This window comes from Tachysurus fulvidraco, chromosome 12 (genome assembly GCF_022655615.1).
Source record: "Tachysurus fulvidraco isolate hzauxx_2018 chromosome 12, HZAU_PFXX_2.0, whole genome shotgun sequence".
NCBI lineage: Eukaryota > Metazoa > Chordata > Actinopteri > Siluriformes > Bagridae > Tachysurus > Tachysurus fulvidraco.
In genome coordinates this window covers 19,986,771-20,008,255 of record NC_062529.1, presented here as the reverse complement: position 1 = coordinate 20,008,255, position 21,485 = coordinate 19,986,771, and the positions used below count along the sequence as shown (strand labels likewise).

The window sequence follows — 21,485 nt, the reverse complement described above, 5'->3', positions numbered from 1 at the left end:
GAGCAGTAGAGTCTGTTAGAGGTGGAGACTGAGCAGTAGAGTCTGTTAGAGGTGGAGACTGAGCAGTAGAGTCTGTTAGAGGTGGAGACTGAGCAGTAGAGTCTGTTAGAGGTAGAGACTGAGCAGTAGAGAAAGTTTGAAGTAGAGTCTGAGCAGTAGAGTCTGTTAGAGGTAGAGTCTGAGCATTAAAGTTTATTAGAGGTAGAGTCTGAGCAGTATAGTCTGTTAGAGGTGGAGAATAAGCATAAAAGTCTGTTAGAGGTGGAGACTGAGCAGTAGAGATGGTTAAAGGTATAGACTGAAAAGTAGAGACTGACAGAGGTAAATGCATAAACAAACAATACATTAAGAAACAGTATACATACATGTATAAACTTAGACTGTTAAAAAGAACATCATACTGCAGTCAGTCACTAGAGGGCGTCATATTTGGTCGTTCACTTTCCAAACACAGCCGTGCAGATATTCTGCTGTAACCCAAGTATCAGACATGAGTTTCATATACCACAGGTTAATGCGATTTTAATCATGACATAGTGTTCAAATGTCTTTTATTTTGCCAGTAATCAATACTTACAAAGTGACCTATATGTAAGTGGTAGGGGCAACTAACCAAATGGCAACTGATTAAAGACTCACTATCTGTGAATATTATTAAGCATATATAATAATGCCGATTAGTACAAGGCAGTAGTCAGTAAGTGGTCTGGAACACGGATTGGAAGTCAAGAAAAAAAAAAATGTCCGAGAGGAACTCATGCAAATTATGTATAATATTGGGAATATTGGGATCTGCTGCCATCTAGTGGACAATATAAAAGATGACACGCACGCAGACAAGAAAAATAGTACAAAATGGAATTCAATCTAAATTAATGTTAAAGAAAATGTTATGATGAGGGATACATTCTGGCTTCGATGGCTTAGATACAATTCTGAGGCCGAACATACTCTTTTTCAAGGCACATTTTAAAGGAATCAGGTCTATTATTCCACATAATATTATTAAAAATAAAAAAATTAAGTCAGAACATTTTCCAGTTTAGTATATTTCTTTTGCAAATATCATTATCATGAAGACATACTCAAAAAAATAAATAAATAAAAGAACAAAAAAGTGGAAGTCAGCAAAATATTTAGAAGATTATTTAGCTACTGCTACAAGAAACATCTCATTGAGGTTATTTCAGCCAAAGGGGGAAATGCTAGCTTTCAGGCCATGGGGTGTCCTAATTTTTTCTCAGTTAAAATATAATTTTTGTTTTTTTATTATTATTTTTTTTGTTTATTAAGTGAAAAAGGAAAAAGTGATTTGTTGTTGTTTACATGCAATTACATCACTTTTATCTATAGGTATAAATTAAAACATGATCAGAAATTGACATGTTGACATTTCTTAATAAAGAACTGATAATTGTTTCACATAACTGTGTAATATATATGTCTAAGGCATAGACATGAAAGGATTACATTTTATCCAAGAACGATAGAACGAAAGAGAAATTTTCTGCCAATCATATACTACTGTATATGTACTGGACATCTCTACTGTACTGACCTGATAGTATTAAGGCTGTAATCCAACCATGCTGTAAACCCATCTAAAATGTTGCAAGGGGAAAGTGTAATTTCCTCACAGTCAGTATTTTAGATAGCTATGTGCCATTACGGAAATGATAGTGAAATTACTGTTCAGCAAGAATAGTGGTCAGCTGACTGAACACATGAGGATGAGGAGGATGTTTAAAAGCCATAAGTAATGTCTACATCAAAAAGAGAGACATTATTTTACACTGGAAGATCAGAATTCTTTAGACCTTAGAGGTAATTTTTTAAGTAAATTATGTTATAAACACAGAGGCAGGTCTGAAAACCTTCATATGCAATTTTTCTTTTTTCACCCCCACTTTTAGGACTAAGCTGGATTAAATCCTGTAGAGAAACCAAAAACCACACAGTATGTAGCTGAAAATGGTAAAATCTGAGAATATGAGAGAGAGAGAGAGAGAGAGAGAGAGAGAGAGAGAGAGAGAGAGAGAGAGAGAGAGAGAGAGAGAGCTTGAAAAAGACTGGGATATCCCTTAAAACTGACTTTATTTGTTTAGAGCACAAAGCACAAAAGATTCCAAATGTTTTGCATAAAAATATAATTTATAATAATAATAACAACAACAACAATAATAATTATTATTATATTTTCAATTATTCATGCATTATAAATTCCCTGTATATAATTAATTACCATCAGCCTGTATTGATTTTCACACACACACTACCTCTCACTCACGCCTGAATTAAACACCCGAGTTAGAAAAGCGTACATGCTTCCCAGTGGCCTCTGAGTCAAAGATCGTCCTTTTTGGAGCTGAAAGGGCAGGAGACCCCGGTGCCCTTTAACCCGCAGTAACCATTAGGCACTTTGTGCAGGTACTGCTGATGGTCATCCTCAGCATAGTAGAAGACAGTGTTCTGTCTGATTTCTGTTGTGATCTCACCCAGCCCTTTCTGCTTCAGAGCCTGAGAGAGAGAGAGAGAGAGAGAGAGAGAGAGAGAGAGAGAGAGAGAGAGAGAGAGAGCAAGAGAGAGAAATAAAGAGAAATAGTTATTAAACTCTCTTTAAATATATATGTCTGACGTACCACTTTATCTCTAGCTTGAATATAGTAAATAAGTTAAAAAGCAAACAAATATCACAAATAACGGCAAAATTATTAAATATTTTTGGTGCACAGTGGCACCAGTTGCTGCTATCCAAACCTTGCATATTTCCCATAACTTACCTTAGAGTTCAAAACGCAAAGTACTAGTAATTCCATGTAAATACCACATACCTACTTATTTAATATTCTGTAAGTTAATGCATTGTAAGCTAAAGTGCTGTATGTCTGTTTACTAATAATAACAATAACGTGATAATGTGAGCTGTATTAGACTTGTCATATAATTACCGCACATTTATTCTGTGCATCAACCAACAAATGAGTTGGCAGTCTTTTAAGGAAATCATTAATATAATTAGTTTCATTAGCATTAACATCATAGAATTATTCAATGAGTACCAAGGAGAAAAGATAGGAAATAATATGCTAAACAAACAAAAAAGGGAACAAATCAATAGAACAAATGTGACTTGGAGAGACATTTCGCATTCAACTCAAAGATGAACAGGTTTATACTCTCTGGGGTGTACACGTGTGTGTCTACTTGCTCAAAGGTACAGAGTGCAATCTGAACTCTTAAAAAGCATAAAATGTGTAGAGCACTAGCTCCCTCAAGGGGTCACATCAAACGATGTCCACCGGGAGTGCTTAGTCTGCACAGGGAGGAACACCACAGGAGCTTCAAACACTCTGTGTAGCTTTGAAAACCAGACACACACACACACACACACACACACACACACACACACACACACACACACACACACACACACACACACACACACACACACACACACACACACACACACACACACACAAATATACAGAGAGCAGCTTTTAAAAGGCGTAATACAGAAGTATTTCTACAGTACAAGAACTGACGGCCCTTTTCAAGAAAAACTTTAATGTAACCAAGTGCATTGTAGTTCCGCTAATTTCCACTAGGTGTCAGTGTGGACATCCATTAATATTTAAGAATAAAATATGCAGAAGCTCACAATTTAGAATGCCATTAGAATAAGAAAACTAAAGAGCATTATTAAGATATGTACATCAATTTTACAAAACAGGGAAAAACAACTGTACTGCGTCTGTTTTCGTGGAAAACACAGTGATTTTGTGTTGAAATAAAAACCCAAAAAATGATCAGCTCTAAATTGTAGAATTTTATACACAGGACAAGATTGTAAACAAGCACACTGCCACAGTGTGGCAAAATTATTTTGCAGACTCTAAAATCATTTAATTTTTATCTCCCAATTGTCTAATAGAAGATCTCTCCAGGCCTGCAGGACACAAAGTACTGTACAGTATAGAGCTGATTCAATTCAAAACAAGCTGAATCAAATATGTTCGAATGTTGTTTTGGAACACAATAACTAGTAATGTCGAGTTTCGATTTCTGGTTGAAAAATTTTAGCAAAAGTGTTTTTGCTGTTTATGATTTCCTGAACAGCAAGACTAGACTAAATGATTCAGTAGCAAGGACTCTGTGTATGAACACTGGACTATATATATATAGATCGAGCACATTGATTCAGTTAGCAAGTATTATAATATTATAATAATTATATATAATAATAACAGAGCAGTAACTGAGCATAGATTTTAAACTATAATGATTTAATTATATATGATTCCTTTAACAGGATGATAACAGGATCATATTTAATATATTTATAAAATTCATGAATATTGGACTAAAAGATTCACTTAATAATGAATCTGTACACAGGGACTAGACAAAATATTTCATTTACTAAGTAGTCTGTATAAAAATACTAGACAAAAATGAATCGATTTGTGGTGACTCACATACTATATGAAGATCAGACTGAATGATTCAGTTAACAGTGAATCTGTACTCAGAAAGTAGACCAAAAGATTCATTTACTAAGTAGTCTGTATAAAAATTCTAGACAAAAATGAATCAGTTAGTAGTAATTCCAATACTATATGAAGACCAGACTAAATGATTCAGCCAGCAAGGACTTTCAGTGTAGGAAGACAGTGTATTTGGTTAGTGGTAATTTTCTGTATATCAATATTGGACACTCACAGATGCTGGAAATGATCATGGCTCCCCCTTTTCAAGCCAAACACCCCCACCTCACACACCAGATTGTTTCGAGCATCATTCTTATCAGCACACAAACACACGCACATATGCATGCACCCGACACAGACACACAAACACACACACACACACACACACACCTCAGGTGTACATCCAAGCACCCACACACAAGACCAGAACACACACTTGAATACATACAAAACTGCTGTAATTTTTTACTCTAGCCTTAAAAAACCCCATGCACCATGTCCTCTGCACTATTAACATAAAGCAGTCATCAAATAATCCTAACACACATTATATCCACATGTATTAAACCCATGACACTGGGCCAGAAAACAAAGAAACCTCCAAGTTACAGAGCTACTCTCCGAAATTGGCGCAGTCCAACCTTCAAACCCACCTCACAAAGTAAAAAAGGAAATTAATTGGAGGTCAAACCTCCATCTCCAATGAACCACCCCCTCGACAAGTAGAGCTTCGCTGTGGAAAACCGATCTCATGATCTTTCTCGTCTGCTCCATCTCTCTCTCCTGTCTCTTGCTTCTGAATAAAAACCCTTTGATGTTTTGCAAATTTCTACATTTCATTAGTCCTCTTCTCTCTGGCCTTTAAATAAGCTTTTCTGCCCTTTACTCTTATTCGCTCTGTCACTCTCCGTTTTAAATGATGAAGTGTGGAGAGATAAAGACAAGCTTGTTACGGGTTAATAATTTATTTATCTATAACTAAATCTGTGTGTAGGTGTTCTTGTGTGTGTGTGTGTTTGTGTGTATGTGTGTGTGCATTATCACGCTCAAGGCTGTCTGAGAAACATCAGCTCTAAAGATCTAAAGCACCAAATCATCCCGTTTCTCCATCATGAATACATTCCCCTGTTCCGGTCGGTCTGTGAGTGTCACTTCTACCCATTCAGCACAAGTGTCCCTCGAACCCACAATGAAGCACTTGTGATCCGGACCAAAAAAAGAGAAGGGCAAGGGGCTGGGTGGTAGGGTGGAGTGGGGGCAGCCAAGAGAGGAAAGAAGAACAACTGGACAGATGAATGTGAAGGGTGCAGATGACAGCTTCTCCCTGCTCAGATGATGGGAACATTGTGGAAAACGTGAAACTGATGACAGGATTTTCACAAGAAAATTAAATTCTGTATGTTGTCTATTTTAGCAGGATTCTGTCCTTAAACAAGCTTTTAAATGGAATTTATATGACATGTAAAAACCCTGTGTGTGTGTGTGCGCGCTAAAGTGATAGCACATGTCAATAGATTTTAGTTTATTTTTAAGAAGCACTTATGTCAGATTTCTATTTAGCATAAAGGGTATTATTCTTCTTATTATTATTATTACTATAATAATTATAATATATAATAATATTTATAATATAGAATGTTAATATTCCCTTCTATGTAGTGAGCCTACTTCATAAAGTGAATAGAAAGCCATTAGAGTTCTGCTGGTGGTGAAGACAACAGAATTTTTTGAGGGATCTCACAAATAAAAATAAGAAAAATAAAAGAAACATTGAAACATGTGTTGCCTCTATTGTGACTTAAATAGGTGACAAGTGACATTGATTTATGCGACTTTAACCACAGAGACGTTGAATTCTCAAATCTGATCGGATTGATTTTCTAGAAAAAGCAGCTCTGTTGTTTCATTTCCTTTTCCGGCAGCTCTGGCAGTAGTGACGGCTGTAAATCACAGTATTAATGTCTTCGCTTTAATAATAGCTCATCGTTTCTATAGTAAAGAACATGCCACATAATCGAAGTCTAATAATAAAAGAGAAGTGCGTTTTCTTTAACAAAAAGAAATGTTGATTGTTGATATTGTAGATACGGTGAGGTTTTGCATAATATGATGTTTATTTATTATTTGTGGAAGGAGTCTCCAGTGTTTATAGTAGAAATGACTTGATTTAATTGCCCTTCCTCATGTTTAATTCCTTATACAAAGCAACCCCTCTCTTGCTGTTCAGTGTCTCAGACAATATGTAATCATAGGTTCTTTAATATTTGACTGCATTTTAATATAAAACGTTTGAAATGATCTAAATATAGACATAATTTAAATAACAGCTGTGATTTAATATTAACGTGGCATTCGATTGTATCAGATGTACTGTAGCCTATGGAGAAATGTGCTGGCCTAGTGGTTAAGGTGTTGGATTACTGATCAGACCAAGCTGCCACCTGAGCAAGGCCCTTAACCCTCAAATGCTCAGTGTAAAAAAAAAAAAAAAAGTAAGTAACACACTGCATACGGGAGTCTGCCAAACGCAGTAAATGTAAATGAGTCCTGAGCAGTAAAACACATCCCAAGTAACACTCGCTATCATTTCTTTTCTGGTCTCTTGTAGTTCCCCTTGGTGGAAATTCATGCAGCTCTTATTTCACACTGACATTATGTCACATGTTTCTGTGAGTGCATTGGCATCTGCCTCACTTTTATGTTGTGGTGCATAAAAGTCTCAGCTAAATAAAAAATTGGATAGACAAACAGACAGACAGACAGACAGACACAGACAGACAGACAGACAGATAGATATATCGATCGTAAGAGAGACATCTCCAATCTCTATTGTCTTTTCTCTCTCCTTCCTCATTTCATTCCTCTCGTTATGATTTAGTGGCAAGGACACCAAATGTGCGAGTCACATGGTTTGTTTGTGTGTGTTCATTGATAGCAGCCCATAAGATTTGGTCCCTGATCTGATTGTGTCTGTGAAACTGCAGCTGCCTCCCTCCCTTCGATCACAACCTCTGACCTATGCTCCACCCAAGGTCAAGGCCATGAAGCCTGGTCGTTGCTGTGGCAACACCCCCCGACCATCTGAACCGTGAACTACTACGTTTAAGCCTTAAACTGTGACCTTGGGAGCAGCAGGTCACTGCAGCAATCAAAAAGAAAACAAAACGCTGTGTCCCCAAATTTCAAAAGAACAAGATAGTGATCGTTAGCAAGCAACGGTTAGCGAGTCGGTTAAAGGTCACATGATAAATTTAGCGTTTGGAAAAAGCTAAATTCATCTGATTTAGCAATGAACAGTAACATGTTTTGGCTTGTTTCACGTCATTAAATGTAGTTATAAAGGCATAAAAAGTATGACATCATAAAAATGATGTAAGAAAGAACACACTTCAGGATGTCCTGTTATAGAAAAATCAACATCACAGAATCCTTCATTATTTATTCATTCCCTATAATAGCATACCCCAAGAGTGTCATTTATCCATATTGAGTTATTATACAGTAGTTATAAGGGTTTATTTGACTGTATCACATGGATACAATGAGTTTCTTTGTAGTTCAAAAACTTATCATATCATTTTGAAAATGTTGTTCATGTTCTCACGGTTTTAACACAGAGTATCTGGTTCAGTGCAGTAAAATGGTGCAGTGCAAATACAGGGATCTGGGAAAAGTGTTCTTTAAGAGCACACACGTGGCCTGTTTTATAAATGTACTGAAATCTATCTACAATAACTGTGTAGAAATGTTTACATGTAATTAGACATCTAAAGGGTGTGTGTGTGTGAGAGAGAGAGAAAGCAAGAGTGAGAGAGAGCAAGAGTGAGAGAGAGAGAGAGCAAGAGAGCGAGAGAGAGAAAATTGACAAAAATTCAAGAAATGTGAAAACTGTTCGCACAAAGCTTTTAACACAAAGCTTTTAGTTTGTGTGAAATTAAATATATATTTATAATATATATATGCGCCTATCAAATATTGTGTGTGTGTGTGTACCTGCTGGTAGGTCTCCTTACTCTTCATGGCTTGTTCCAGCTGTTCTGGACTGTATGTGTAGATAGCAGAGCGATACTGTGTACCTTTATCATTTCCCTGAGCCATACCTGTATACACACACACACACACACACACACACACACACACACACACACACACACACACACACACACACACACACACACACACACACACACACACAGAGAGAATGATCAGATTTACAGAATAGAGTGTTGTCCCTTAAAACCCCCATAAATTGTTCAGGTCGACCTTCTGTAACGACTGCTGAATAATAGGATTTTATCTTCACTTCACATTCATTCACACACACACTCTCTCTCTCTCTCTCTCTCTCTCTCTCTCTCTCGTCTTTCTCTTTCGGTGCTGGATGGTGGCCATGTTGCCTCCAGCTCCTTCTGGATCTCTGCTCATCAGAAGCCACGACACTGTGCTCTGATTGGCTGATTTTGTGTCTGACCCTGAGGGATTGCCACTGACCTTCCGATCCGACCCTGAGTTTGTCAGGCTTGACACAGCAACCAAATGCACCATGATAACCATCTTATAAACACACACACACACACACACACACACACACACACACACACACACACACACACACACACACACACTTAAATAACATTTATTTGTGTATCGCTTTTAACAGGACACGTTGTCACTAAGCAGTTTTACAGACATGAGGTTCTAGAGATAACGGAAGCAAGAAAAACTCCTAGGCACGACATGAGGATGAAAAATACACAAAATAAAGGTTGATATTTCAACCAACACTGTCTCAATATCGCAGACACACACTTGGTGACAAGAAAGGTGATTCTTGTCTTCCTTTCCCTCTTTTTTCTTTAACAGTCAGGAGGTGAAGGAGGACAATGATAGTAGGAACAAAAAGAACGCATCCTTGGGGATCATTATGGTATATATTAGGAATAGGTGAGAAAATAATATTTCTGGTAAAAACCTTAGTATATATACAGTAGGTCCTTAAGGTTTTCTAAAAAAAATAATCTACTAATCTATCTAATAATAATAATACCTAATTTGATATCTAAAACAAAATGGAGTTTAACTTAATATTATTAAAGTAACAGATTTCCCGAAAATGTAAAAATCTGGCTGTAGAGTCGACTGCATTCGGAAGGAAACGGTTTTATTCAAGAAACTGGCAGAGTAAAGCAAAAGATCAGACAAGACTGTGGTCAACACACTAGAGGGAGGTCAGGAGATAAACAAACTGAAGAAAAAAAAAACAACAACGCAGATCTGAAATCCAAAAACAATGAGCACGGGTCAAAAAGCCAGAACATCACAAGCTAAAAGTTTGGCACGTCAGATGAGAATATGCCAAGTGATACTTCACCTTGGATAAATGTCCAGACTATTTATATGTATTTATAGAGTGTGATTAAAACCCGGTGTGTGTAACATTCACAGCATTTTTTTCAGAAACTCTTAAATATTTCTCTCTTTTATCCATCTGAGCAGTTGATGGTTAAAAGTCTTGCCCAAGGGCCCAAAAGTAGCAGGTGGTAATGCTGGTATTTGAGCTCACAACCTTCTGATCAGTTGTTTAACATCTTAAGCTATGATGAGCGAACACTTCCACTGCACTATAATGATTAGTGTCTGGGTGAAGGGCACCGTGACAGTAAATATAGATGGAGGCCACCACATCTGTATGCTACAAAGTAGATCTGTTAACTTCTGTGAGTTTCTGATGCTTGGGTATCTTGGGTATTAAATTAAACTCAATATAGTGGTTTTAACAATAGTTAACTTCAAAGAACTCTATAAATTTAGGAGATAAATGAGAAGTATTGAACTGAAATATATGGCTAATGAGCAAACCAGAGGTGATAATGCATATCGAAGATGATGGCGCGGTAGTAGCACACATCGGCCTTGTATTATTTTGTATCGTCTGTTTGCACTGTTTTGTATCTCTCACTGTTGCACTAGGTTGCACACATTGTACTCTATATGGCCAGGACTTAAGTCCTTAGCTCGGTGTTCTTTTATGTAGCTTTATGTCATTTTATGTAGCACAATAGTCCTGGAGAAACGGTGTTTCATTTCACTGTGTACTGTGTCAGATATATGGTTGAAATGACAGCGAAAGCTTCTTGACTTGACTTGGTGGAGAGGGAAAAACTCCCTGAGATGATGAGTAAGACCCTCATCTTGGGGGACACTGGATAATCAAATCCATTCTTTTACTCTTTACTAAATGGTCAAAGAGTGCAATCGGTTAGCCAGGACATTCATTCTAATTTTGGTTTCATTGCCCATCGTTCCCCAAATAAACATAAAACACGTATCTGATAAAAGGATTTTAATTAATTAAATTAACAAACCGTTAATATTAAAAGAGTATATATATAATAGATATTACTTATAAAATTGAAATAATGACTATTACTGTGTTCTGAAACAGTAGAGATTGATGGAAGAGGAGAAGAACGTTTCGTAAGAGGTTAACAAAGACGGCTGGACTTTTTCAAACATAGACGGTTTTATTACGTGAGGATGATTTCAAACACATTGTTTTGTTAAGCCTGGTGAGTTTTTTCTCTCTCAAACGCAAAACTAAGTTAACCACATATTGAAAAAACAAACAAGCAAACAAATAATAAAACAATAATGAAAATGTGGCCTGATCAGGTTGATTTCTATTCAACTCTGTTTTATCATTCAAGTTCTTCCTTCAGTATTAGCTTCTGTGTTTGTTGTGTCTCCCCCTAGTGGTGGCCCTATAATGTGATTAGAAAACATGTATTGGGTTTAAAAAAAAAAAAAAAGACTACAAAATAAAATGGACTATTAATTTGAATTGCATTTTCACACATCAGTGTCAAAAGCATAGATCTACAGAGCAATATGCTGACTGATGGCTGACACGGCCATGTTTCATGACATTACCGCGTCTCTTTCATCGGCACGCTCTCTTCATGTTCATGCAGGGCTTTTTTTCAACCTCCATCAAAGATTTCAGTTATTATATATGAGAGCCGCCCTGTACAGGCTGAATAATTCACACAACTCATTTCTCAACACACACGCCACACACACGAACACTCTGTTAATAAATGATACTTTATTAATATCACCCAGTCCCAAAAACTTATAAAACACTCTCCAAATCTTAATCCAAGCCTAACACACCCCACACACACACACACACACCTGCATATACTCTTGTATTATTATTATTCTGTCTAAAAAGCAACCCATGATGTAATTTAAAGTACTATTACATATTTCAGTCACACACACACGCACGTTTTTCTGAAAACTGACCCATGACAAAGATTTTATTAAATATCTCTGAATCTAAATCAAAACCTACCACAACACACACACACACACACACACACACACACACACACACACACACACACACACACACACACACACACACACACACACACACAGAGCTCTGCTGTGATGTATCTGTAGGTCTACGTATGAGACAGGCATGAATATGATATGAAGTATCATCCGAGTGGCAGTAATTATAAATGCTGAGGTGAACAGATACATGCACTCGGAAGCATCCAAATATTCAAAATCTGCTCACACACTTTAATAATTTTTTTTTTTTAAATAATTTTGTCATGCCTTATGACTATCTGTGTGTCAGTTTGTGCCATTTAGTTTCCTGTTTCCCATCTGTGTGTGTCTTTCAGTTCATGCCAGTATGATCTGATCCTTTACAAATCTTGTGCGTGTATTTTCATATATTGCTGTTGTGCGTATACATATGTATCTGTTCATAGAATGTGTGTTTTAAAATTCATATCCCTTTGTGTGTGTCTGTCCCGCAGGTGCAGTGATGCAGTGAGTGTGCATGCGAGAGCATGAAGCTAAGAGGGAGCACTGCAGAGTGGAAGCTATTTTTATTCCTCTTACATAACACACACACACACGTGCGCACACATTCTCTCTCTCTCTCTCTCTCTCTCTCTCTCACACACACACACACACACAAATACACACACTCCATCACACTGGACAAAAGTGCTGATGGCACTGCATAGTATATCAATCACTTCATCAAAAAATAGAGAGGGCTAAAGGAGAGAGAGGAAAAGATTGAAAGAGAGAGAGAGAGAGAGAGAGAAGAGAGAGAGAGAGTACATGTGTATGTATGTATATATGTATGTATATATGTGCGTGTGTGTTTTTTTTAGACTAGATCCCCGTCACTGGCTTTATTTACAGTGTCACATGGTATCGCACTCTGAATAGACTTCAATACCACACAGTGCTGTATTTATATCTGTGTCTTCCTTCTCTCTCTCTCGCTCTCTGTCTCTCTCTTTCTCTCCCAAACTGATGGTCAGAATGATGTAAAAATTAATCATGCATCACATAACATTATGTATATTATTCAATAAAACAAAATATCATTATAGAATCCAGACAGACAGACAGACAAACAGACAGACAGACAGACAGACAGATACTTTATTCATTCCGGTGGAAATTCAAGCATCCAGTGGCAACATGCAGAGAAATAAGACGACACCATAACGGTTTCTTTTCCAATATCGATAATGATACCAAAACTTTGAGTGTCAGTTTTTTAAAACTGAAGCATTCACAAATTACAGGGGGAAAAAAATAGCATTATTCCACTAATTATAATATATCTGTCTCACTGTTCACACGATGACCTTCAGGGTGAGAAACACAGACTGCAATTCTCATTCATAACAGTTGCTTTAACGTATAGTAACTAAAGTTGTTGGCTCAGCTACCATGTCACCTATCCGTCCTCCTCCACCCTCATTCAATCTGACTTCCTCCATCTTCGGCTGAAACATTTGCTCTATTACTCCATCACGTCTTCCCTCTCTCTTTGTCTCGCTGCTTGATTGAATGCATTACTTTACCACTTAAACACACACACTCTCTCTCTCCATATCCAATCTCCATAAATTAGCTCTGACTGCTTCTCTGAGCTTGAGTGACTGACACAGCGTAATGACTCCGCCTTTTTCAGCCTTGCTTTAGGGGGGAGGACAAAGGTCGAGGGTCATCCCTCATGAGGCACGTGCCGACTGCAAGCTGCACCCCGGCAAATTGAAGGTGGGGGGTTCTTATTTTAGAAACGGGGCGTCCCTTTTTTTTGTTGTATCACTCGGTGGGGGTTGTGCTGGTAGACAATATGCTGCAACTGAACTTGCTGAACTGAAATGAAAACTGACGTCCGGATAAAAACGAACAAGATTTAGCCAGTTACTGAGTTATAAGTCAGTGAAGATGTAGCGTAGCGAAAAGCATAGCACATCTTTTGGTTGAGAGAAAAAAAAACAAACAAAAAAAAAAAACCCACAAAGCCACACAATTTACCTCCAAAACACACGCATGTTATATCACTAAGATTAAAAATACTGCCACATGCTTAGACTGCAAATTACATGCGATATATTAATAACAATATTCCTTATCCATATTCATCAACATACATCTTATTTGTTTAGACTCAAGATCCTTCACAGTACTAATACTGCAGGTCTGTAACATGCAAATGAGAGAAAAACAAAACGATTTAATTATTTTTCTGAGCCATTATTTTGCTAAGCCATGGCAGTGTTGTGATTAAAAAAGGACTAATTAATCATGCTACAACATGTTTGTGTTCATGTTCTCCAAGACAAGCTGTAACAGCAACGTATCAAAGAAATTTCATATAATAGACAAAATATATTACATATGGCCAATTGGAAGAAATTTCTCAAAATAAAAGTAAACTTAACTAACACATGACCAGACCTCAGTGTGTTTAAGAACATTGAAATCCTATAACTGTTACACAGACTGCAGATAGACAGCACAGATATCTGAAATGACGTATTAAACAAAGCTGACTCCAGATCAGTCTGGACTGTAAGACTCAAACTGGAAATTTTTAATCTCTCTGGGATTTTAGTCCCGTCCGAATCTGTCATGCCGGTAAAGACCCTGTTATATCCTCCAAGAAAAAATGGACGATAAAACATAGATGTTTAGAAATGGATGCTTCTGGGGATTTAAGGTAGGTTGCTAAGCTTTTAGCAGAGATAAACGCCTGCAAATATGATGACGGTCATGTAACCTTAAACAAAACAACCAAACACAAAAGGTGTCGTTGTCCATCCTTTAACAGACATATGTCCAGAAATTCGAGCCGTCTGAACGGTACTCAAGTCATCAGGTGCACTGATGTTAAGGACAAACTGAAAGCTCTGATTTTATATTGCATTATTCCTAAGTTTCTCTTCTGTATCTATTCTGTATCTTTTACTGTATATAAACACCTCACTGTGCATGTGCAGCTGTGAGGAAAAAATAATATTCACCAATAATCTGCTCTCTTTCCCGGCTCAATGATTAGCGACGAAGAAGCTGATCTGTTTTGCTCTGAAATACTGTCACAGAAAACTGCATTTGAAAATGATGAAGTTAATGTTTTTGTTGTATTAATGTTTAACCCTTTAAAATAATCTAGCTTGTTTGCAGATTAACATTCCTCATTGCACCTACTAAACACTTTTTACACCTACAGATGTTAGGAATTAAAGCCTCATTAAATATGACTGACTTCAGAAAAGTTGTTATGGAGCTCTAATTACACGCATGGCTAAAAGGGACCGTTATAATGCTTTCATCATATTAAAGCTCTTATGAATCAATCGGACTCCAGATCAACAGGAATAAATGAGCGAAAGTTCGTTTATAATGAATGAATGATGCTGACTTCAGATCAGCAGTTATGAAGTTCTGATATACACTGATTCCAGGTCAGTAGTAATTCTTTGAAATTAAACCTGCTTAATCCTAAATCCTGATTAAGATGCATCCAGATCAGCAGAAGCTTGTGTGTGTGTGTGTGTGTGTGTGTGTGTGTGTGTGTGTGGCTGATTGGAACATACAAAGCTGACAACAGCTCAGCAGTTTCTGATTATTTGTATTAATATCTCAATTTTGCTGAATAAAGCTGTCTTCAGATCAGCAGTTGTACTTGGAGATAGATAAGCAGAGCATGCACTCCATTTTCTTCTCTACTCTCTCTCTCTCTCTCTCTCTCTCTCTCTCTCTCTCTCTCTCTCACTCCCTCACCTCTCTGTAAATACTGCATGACCTTAAAAAAAGCGCAAAGGAAGCTAAGTATTGGGCAAAGAAAAAAGAGGAACACAGAAGCAAGAGGAAGCGCATCACTGTGCCTATTTTTTTCAACAGAGGCTGTAAGAATGACGGAGAGGGGGATGGAAGAGATGCACACAGTGACTAAGTGATAAAAGGGGAGCGCTGGGATGAGCAGGCCGCCTCGGGGATCGGACGATCTTGGAACGACAGAACTGCTGTGGCAGTGACTGGGGAGGGGTAGCAAGGAAAGCGAAGAAAAAGGGGAGGAGAGGGAGAGAGACAAGAAGAGAGGAGAAAGATAAATGTTCTTATCTTAGTCCAACCAAGTGCCAGACTTTTGGGGTCCAGTGGGAGCGGGGGGCTTGGGGTAGTACCCTTCTAAATAGATAAGTAATAATCTGCTGAAACAGTCATGCGAGTGTGTGTGTTGCTTGTGTGTGCAGTTTTGCACTTATCCATATTGTGCTACAGGCAACAAAAATGCTACAGCTTCTTAAACCCCCCACGTACTTATCTACCTGTATTATTCTTCGTATATCTGCAGTCCATGACATGAGAGTCCATGCATGTCCTAAACATACGGCAGATACGTGTGTGCTTGTGTCATGTATGGCCTAGAGCCACTTCCATGGTAAGTGTTGCTGGGTATGAGATTGGGGTTACGAAGGAGACTGTGTGAGGATCGTATGATTGGCTGGCAATGTTGCTATCCGAGCCGTGATTGGCTGCTTTGCGAGTCACGCGCTGAGAGCAAAACCCTTTGAACTGGGAGGCAGCGGCATAATACTCAGGTCTCGTAAGGCAAAGAGAAGAAACACACACTCACATACTGTATACATACTAACAGAGTCGTGCATGCATACGCACTCGTGCACAGACACATGCACACAGACACACACCCACACAAACACCTGTAAGCCTTTTCCATTTCAAGCAGGTTAAATGTAGTGACTAATGCATAACATATAAGAGAAAACACACACACACTGTATGATGTGAGTGTATGCAGACAGATGAATCCCAAGTTATGCATGCATGGCGAAACAGCCTACAGAGATGTTTCCACATCCCTGCACTAAAATCGGCCAATCACAAAACAGCACACGAGGCTCTTGGTCTGTTCTAATGAAAGCACTCAGATTCCTATTGAAACATCTTCAAACTAAATCAATATTAGCAGATATTTAATGACCTGAATGACCTTCAGAGCCAGGAAATACATATTTTCTAGTCACATCTCAGAAGCCTGACTTGACGGAATTTTCTGCCGGCTCTGATTTTCACACGGTGCAGGAGCAGAACTCCAGGAGTCTAACTTCAAGCAACTTTCTGCAGGCTATATTTCTCCCTCTAGGATATGCCGGGATAATGAATAATTAATAAGCGTGGGTGGCTTCATCTCATCAAAGAGCACCAAGTGCCTGCAAGTAGAATAGATGTTATACTATAGTACTGCGTCATGTTTAGAACTTAAGTGCAAAGCTGATTTAACGCCTTTGTAGAATCTATATTAAGTCTTTGCTGAGGTTCTGTGCTCAAGTGCTAACACCAAGCCCCATGTGCAACATTCAAAGGTTCAAAGGCTCATCGTCCTCTCCTCTGTTTGTGCTTTGTTCCCTCTGCTCCGTAGATACCCAGTTACATTCACATCCGAAAGAAAGTTGGAACTTTTCATGAAGTTAATCTCACCACCTGGATGTTAGACTTTTATCATGCAGCTCCACACAGAGATTCTACCTGATGGTTGATTGCTGGTTCTGTTTGTGTCCAGAAATGTATATTTTTTGCTCTTATTATCTATATCTGAGGTAAGACAGACGTCTGGATACGAACTCAGAAATGTCATTCCGCAGATCACAACCATCGTATGAAGAATAAATAGTCCGAAGTTAAGCGACTGGAGTTTTTAAAACATGAACGTTTTCTGTTGCAGATCATCTGCTAATCCATTCATTCTTTCATTCATTCATTCTCTACCGCTTATCCGAACTTCTCGGGTCACGGGGAGCCTGTGCCTATCTCAGGCGTCATCGGGCATCAAGGCAGGATACACCCTGCACGGAGTGCCAACCCATCGCAGGGCTCTGCTGATCCAATTAAATGCATTATGTAAATTATTTAGCTAAAGGCTACAAGGTGGCTTTTAAGACTTTTGTAGATTTTCTAAAATTTCATTTACCCTCTCTAGTCTGATTATGGAACTGACGACACACACACACACACACACACACACACACACACACACACACACACACACACACACACACACACACACACACACCTCTTATCTCTTCTGCTCATATGATCTTATTTTTAGTTGTGATCTTATCATTAATCATCACATTTGCTGCTTATCGAGATGTTTGTGAGCTAGGAATTTTACAGAACTGGAGCTTCACGATTTTTAGCTGAAGATCCCTGATCTACTGTACACACGCAATGTAATGCTCCATGTAATGTTTAATACTTGAGCCCTGGCAAGAGATTGAGGGAAAAACTGGAGATTATGGAGGAATATTATCGTGGATAATACTTGTAGTGGAAATATACAATGCACAGATCTCCAGAGACTAATAAGCTTGGAACAGTGAGTCGACACTGACATTTATGACTCTGGCACGTGGTAGAAGAGTTTTGACATCGTAGCCTGCAGATTGTGTGTTTGAAGTCTTGTTTTGATCGTATGCTTAAATCAATTAAATAAATAAATTAGAGGGGGAAAAATTATTTATTTTTTGGAGAATTACTCAGTTACTGGATGTCAGTCTTGTTTTTAACCTTTTTTTTTTTAACTAATAATTTTTTTTATGTTGGCTTTCGATGCTAGACCTCTGAAGATAACACTTTCAGATTTCAGATGCTTATAAATAAACAGGCATATCCACTTTGATTTGTAAAGTCTGGCTCCTTTTTTTAATTTTAACTCAGAAATCTTCAAGAAGGAAATTTATAAAAAATTTTATATTTAAATATTTCGAAATATTTAAGAACAATCAGTAGCAATCACTGTAAACTATCTGCTAGCTGGCTCTTAGTGCTAACATCTGAGGGATTACGACTAAAGCTGTTAGTTAGCTTTAGCTAAGGTTCTCACGTCTTTGGTTTCATGATGAATGAGGCACCAGAACGACAGATAGATGGACAGATTAATAGATAGAAAGCTAGATAGATTGGCAGATAGATAGACAGATACATAGACAGACAGACAGACAGACATAACAGACAAAACAAGCAAACAAATATATAAACATGAATGAATGAACAGAGATAGATAGATAGATAGATAGATAGATAGATAGATAGATAGATAGATATACAGACAGACAGATAGACAGGCAGGCAGGCAGATAAATAGATAGATACTTTATTATTCCCAATGGGAAATTGACAAATTCTAGAAGTATCCTAAAAACCTTGGCAATAAGGAATACAATAAATGCTTTAAAAAAAATTTAAGTTAATTTTTTTATCCTAAATTTAAAAAGTGCTGTCCAAATCGGAGTGTTAACTTGAGAGAATAATTTGGGTTCTTTTATCACCACCGCCAAGCGGACTATCGGACGTGCGGTCAGACGGCAGAGAAGTTGAGAAGTGACGCAGCAGAGGGAGATTAAGACAGAGAAGGAGTGAGATAAAGTGTGAGCTCGACACACAAAGTTATAGTCCTGATTAAGAAATTCACAGCTCCTAGTTTGCGTTTCCTTTGCATTGTGACTGTGAAAAACACTGTGAGACATTTCCCTATTTAGCTGAGGGGTTTGAGACTGATTCTTAACCTCTGATGTTAATTCATATTACCTTTGCTTTGCTGTGGGAATATGATATTAACAAGAAAGTGTTTTTTTATTGTTTTGTTTTTTTAAACCAGCCGCACTTGCAATTTCACAGTTCAAGCTTTTTCTTGCCGTCGCCTCGAGCAGCATGGCATTCCAACAGAAGCACAAACAAAATGCATTCCTGACACACCAAACAATCTTTAGTAGAAAATAAGCTTTGGTAATCATTTGTTACAAAAGCGTTGGTCTTTAAAAAGGTGGGTAGGGAGTTTGGGAACCTTGTGTTTGACCGATCGCCGACTTTGAGTAAGACGATGTTTCCTGGAACTACAGCCAAGGAACTAAAATTGGTCCTGTTCTCACACAACACTCCTGCAGGGCAAACTCACAGATATTTTACTTATCTTTCACAGAACCAAGAGGTGTTAACACTCTCCTCCTGTAAAGAAAAATCCAGTAGTTAAAGTTTTTTTATTATTATTATTTCACCTAAAAAGGTCCTAGCACGTCAGTAGAGAAAATAATTTTTTTTTCTTTAAACAGTCAGAACAGTGAGGCTTTAACGGCAGAGCTGTCTCACCAAGTGACCATGTTGGACTTGTTGCCGTGTCCCGATTCGCCAATATCGTCTGTCCTAAATAATACCCGAGATTAGAATAAGTGTGTCCCAAATCATAGTATGTTGAAATGAGTATCCCAAAGGCAACCAGTTGGTCTACAACAACGACTCTTTGTGCAAGGGAGGAGGAGTTGTGTGATGGTTTGCTTCGACAAATTTAACCTGCAATCTATATGGCATGGAAATGTGTTCCGTGTGTGTATTCACGGTGTGTGTGTGTTCACTGCTGTGTGTGTGTTCACTGCTGTGTGTGTGTGCACTTTGGATGGGTCAAAATGCAGAGAAGGAACTCTGAGTATGGTTCACCATACTTAGCCGCATGTCACGTCACGTCACTTATTTAAAATAAATTAAGGGAAAGCTGTGTGGTTAAGCTGTTGTACTACAGATCAAAAGGTCATGAGTTTGAATCCCAGGTCCACCAATCTGAAGCCCCTGGGCAAGGCCCTTAACTGTCACTTGCTCAGCTGTATTAACAAGATAATTATAAGTTGCTCTGCCTGCTAAAATGCTGTAAATGTAAATTAAACTGTATAAAGTATAATGAAGCAACAACGTTCTGTCCAGTTACGTGATGTATCAGTATGTCCCTAGTGAAGACCTACCTCTTCCTGAATAGTTTTAGGCTCTTGCTAACCTAAGTCTGTAACCTAGCAACCAGCACGTAATGTGACACTGCTTGCTTTATCAGAATAAGCTCAGTTTGCAAAACGCTGAAAAATAAATCCCACGCCGTGAGATCATTTATAAGATATTAGTATTGGGTCTTGTCCACTTGAGTGTAGGCAGCCATTCTGAAAACCTTTTCTCGTCCACCATCAGTGCCTGGTTGCACCACCCCTTTTCTACTACTGTATGTAAGCTGTGAGTGCATGAAGTGCCCAAAAATGAGATAGAATAGTGCACAAGTATGTAATTTGGGACACACCTTGTGTCTCATGGCCAAGTCTCTGTTGTGTGTAGACATCACTGAATTCATGCCTTGTTCAAATAGTTTTTTTTATTTGTGTGTTTGTGTGTGTGTTTGTGCATGTGTGTGTGTGTTTGTGTGTGTGTTTGACTCTCATTTGCTTAACAACATAGATTTTGGATTTAAGTTTGGGATTGCTTGCTCATTTAATAAAATATTAGATTCTCTCACAGTATACACCACTGCTGCCAACCTGAGACAAGCATCCGGTGTTACTATTTTATTTCATTTAATTTCATTTCATTATTAGCACCACCTCCAATTTTACAAAGCAAAGAGCTCAGAGTAACAAGTTTTTGTTTCCTATTGGCCCACAAAACCAAGGAAGGACCAAGTTCACCCACACAGAGTCAGATTAAATCCCATTATACACAACGTGTCTTTTTTCACGTCCGTTCCTATTCAGGGAATTTCCTTTCCTTCCAGGCGAATTACATTCTGACCGCTGCTTCATTTTAAAAAGAAGAAACATTAACAATGAATCCCTTTAG

General features: G+C 38.0%; 1 protein-coding gene across 1 annotated transcript in view; it reads right to left on the bottom strand.

Annotated features, from left to right (window-relative positions):
• Positions 1-2,077: 2,077 nt before the first annotated feature.
• The window catches only part of si:ch1073-358c10.1 (mitochondrial peptide methionine sulfoxide reductase), a 32,341-nt gene continuing 12,933 nt past the window's right edge, over positions 2,078-21,485 (bottom strand). Inside the window, exons 5-6 of the mRNA XM_027143052.2 lie at positions 8,481-8,587; positions 2,078-2,517 (exon numbers count right to left, since the gene is read on the bottom strand). Coding sequence (XP_026998853.2) covers positions 2,344-2,517; positions 8,481-8,587 — 281 coding nt within the window. The 3' untranslated portion in view covers positions 2,078-2,343. The remainder of the gene's footprint in view (positions 2,518-8,480; positions 8,588-21,485) is intronic.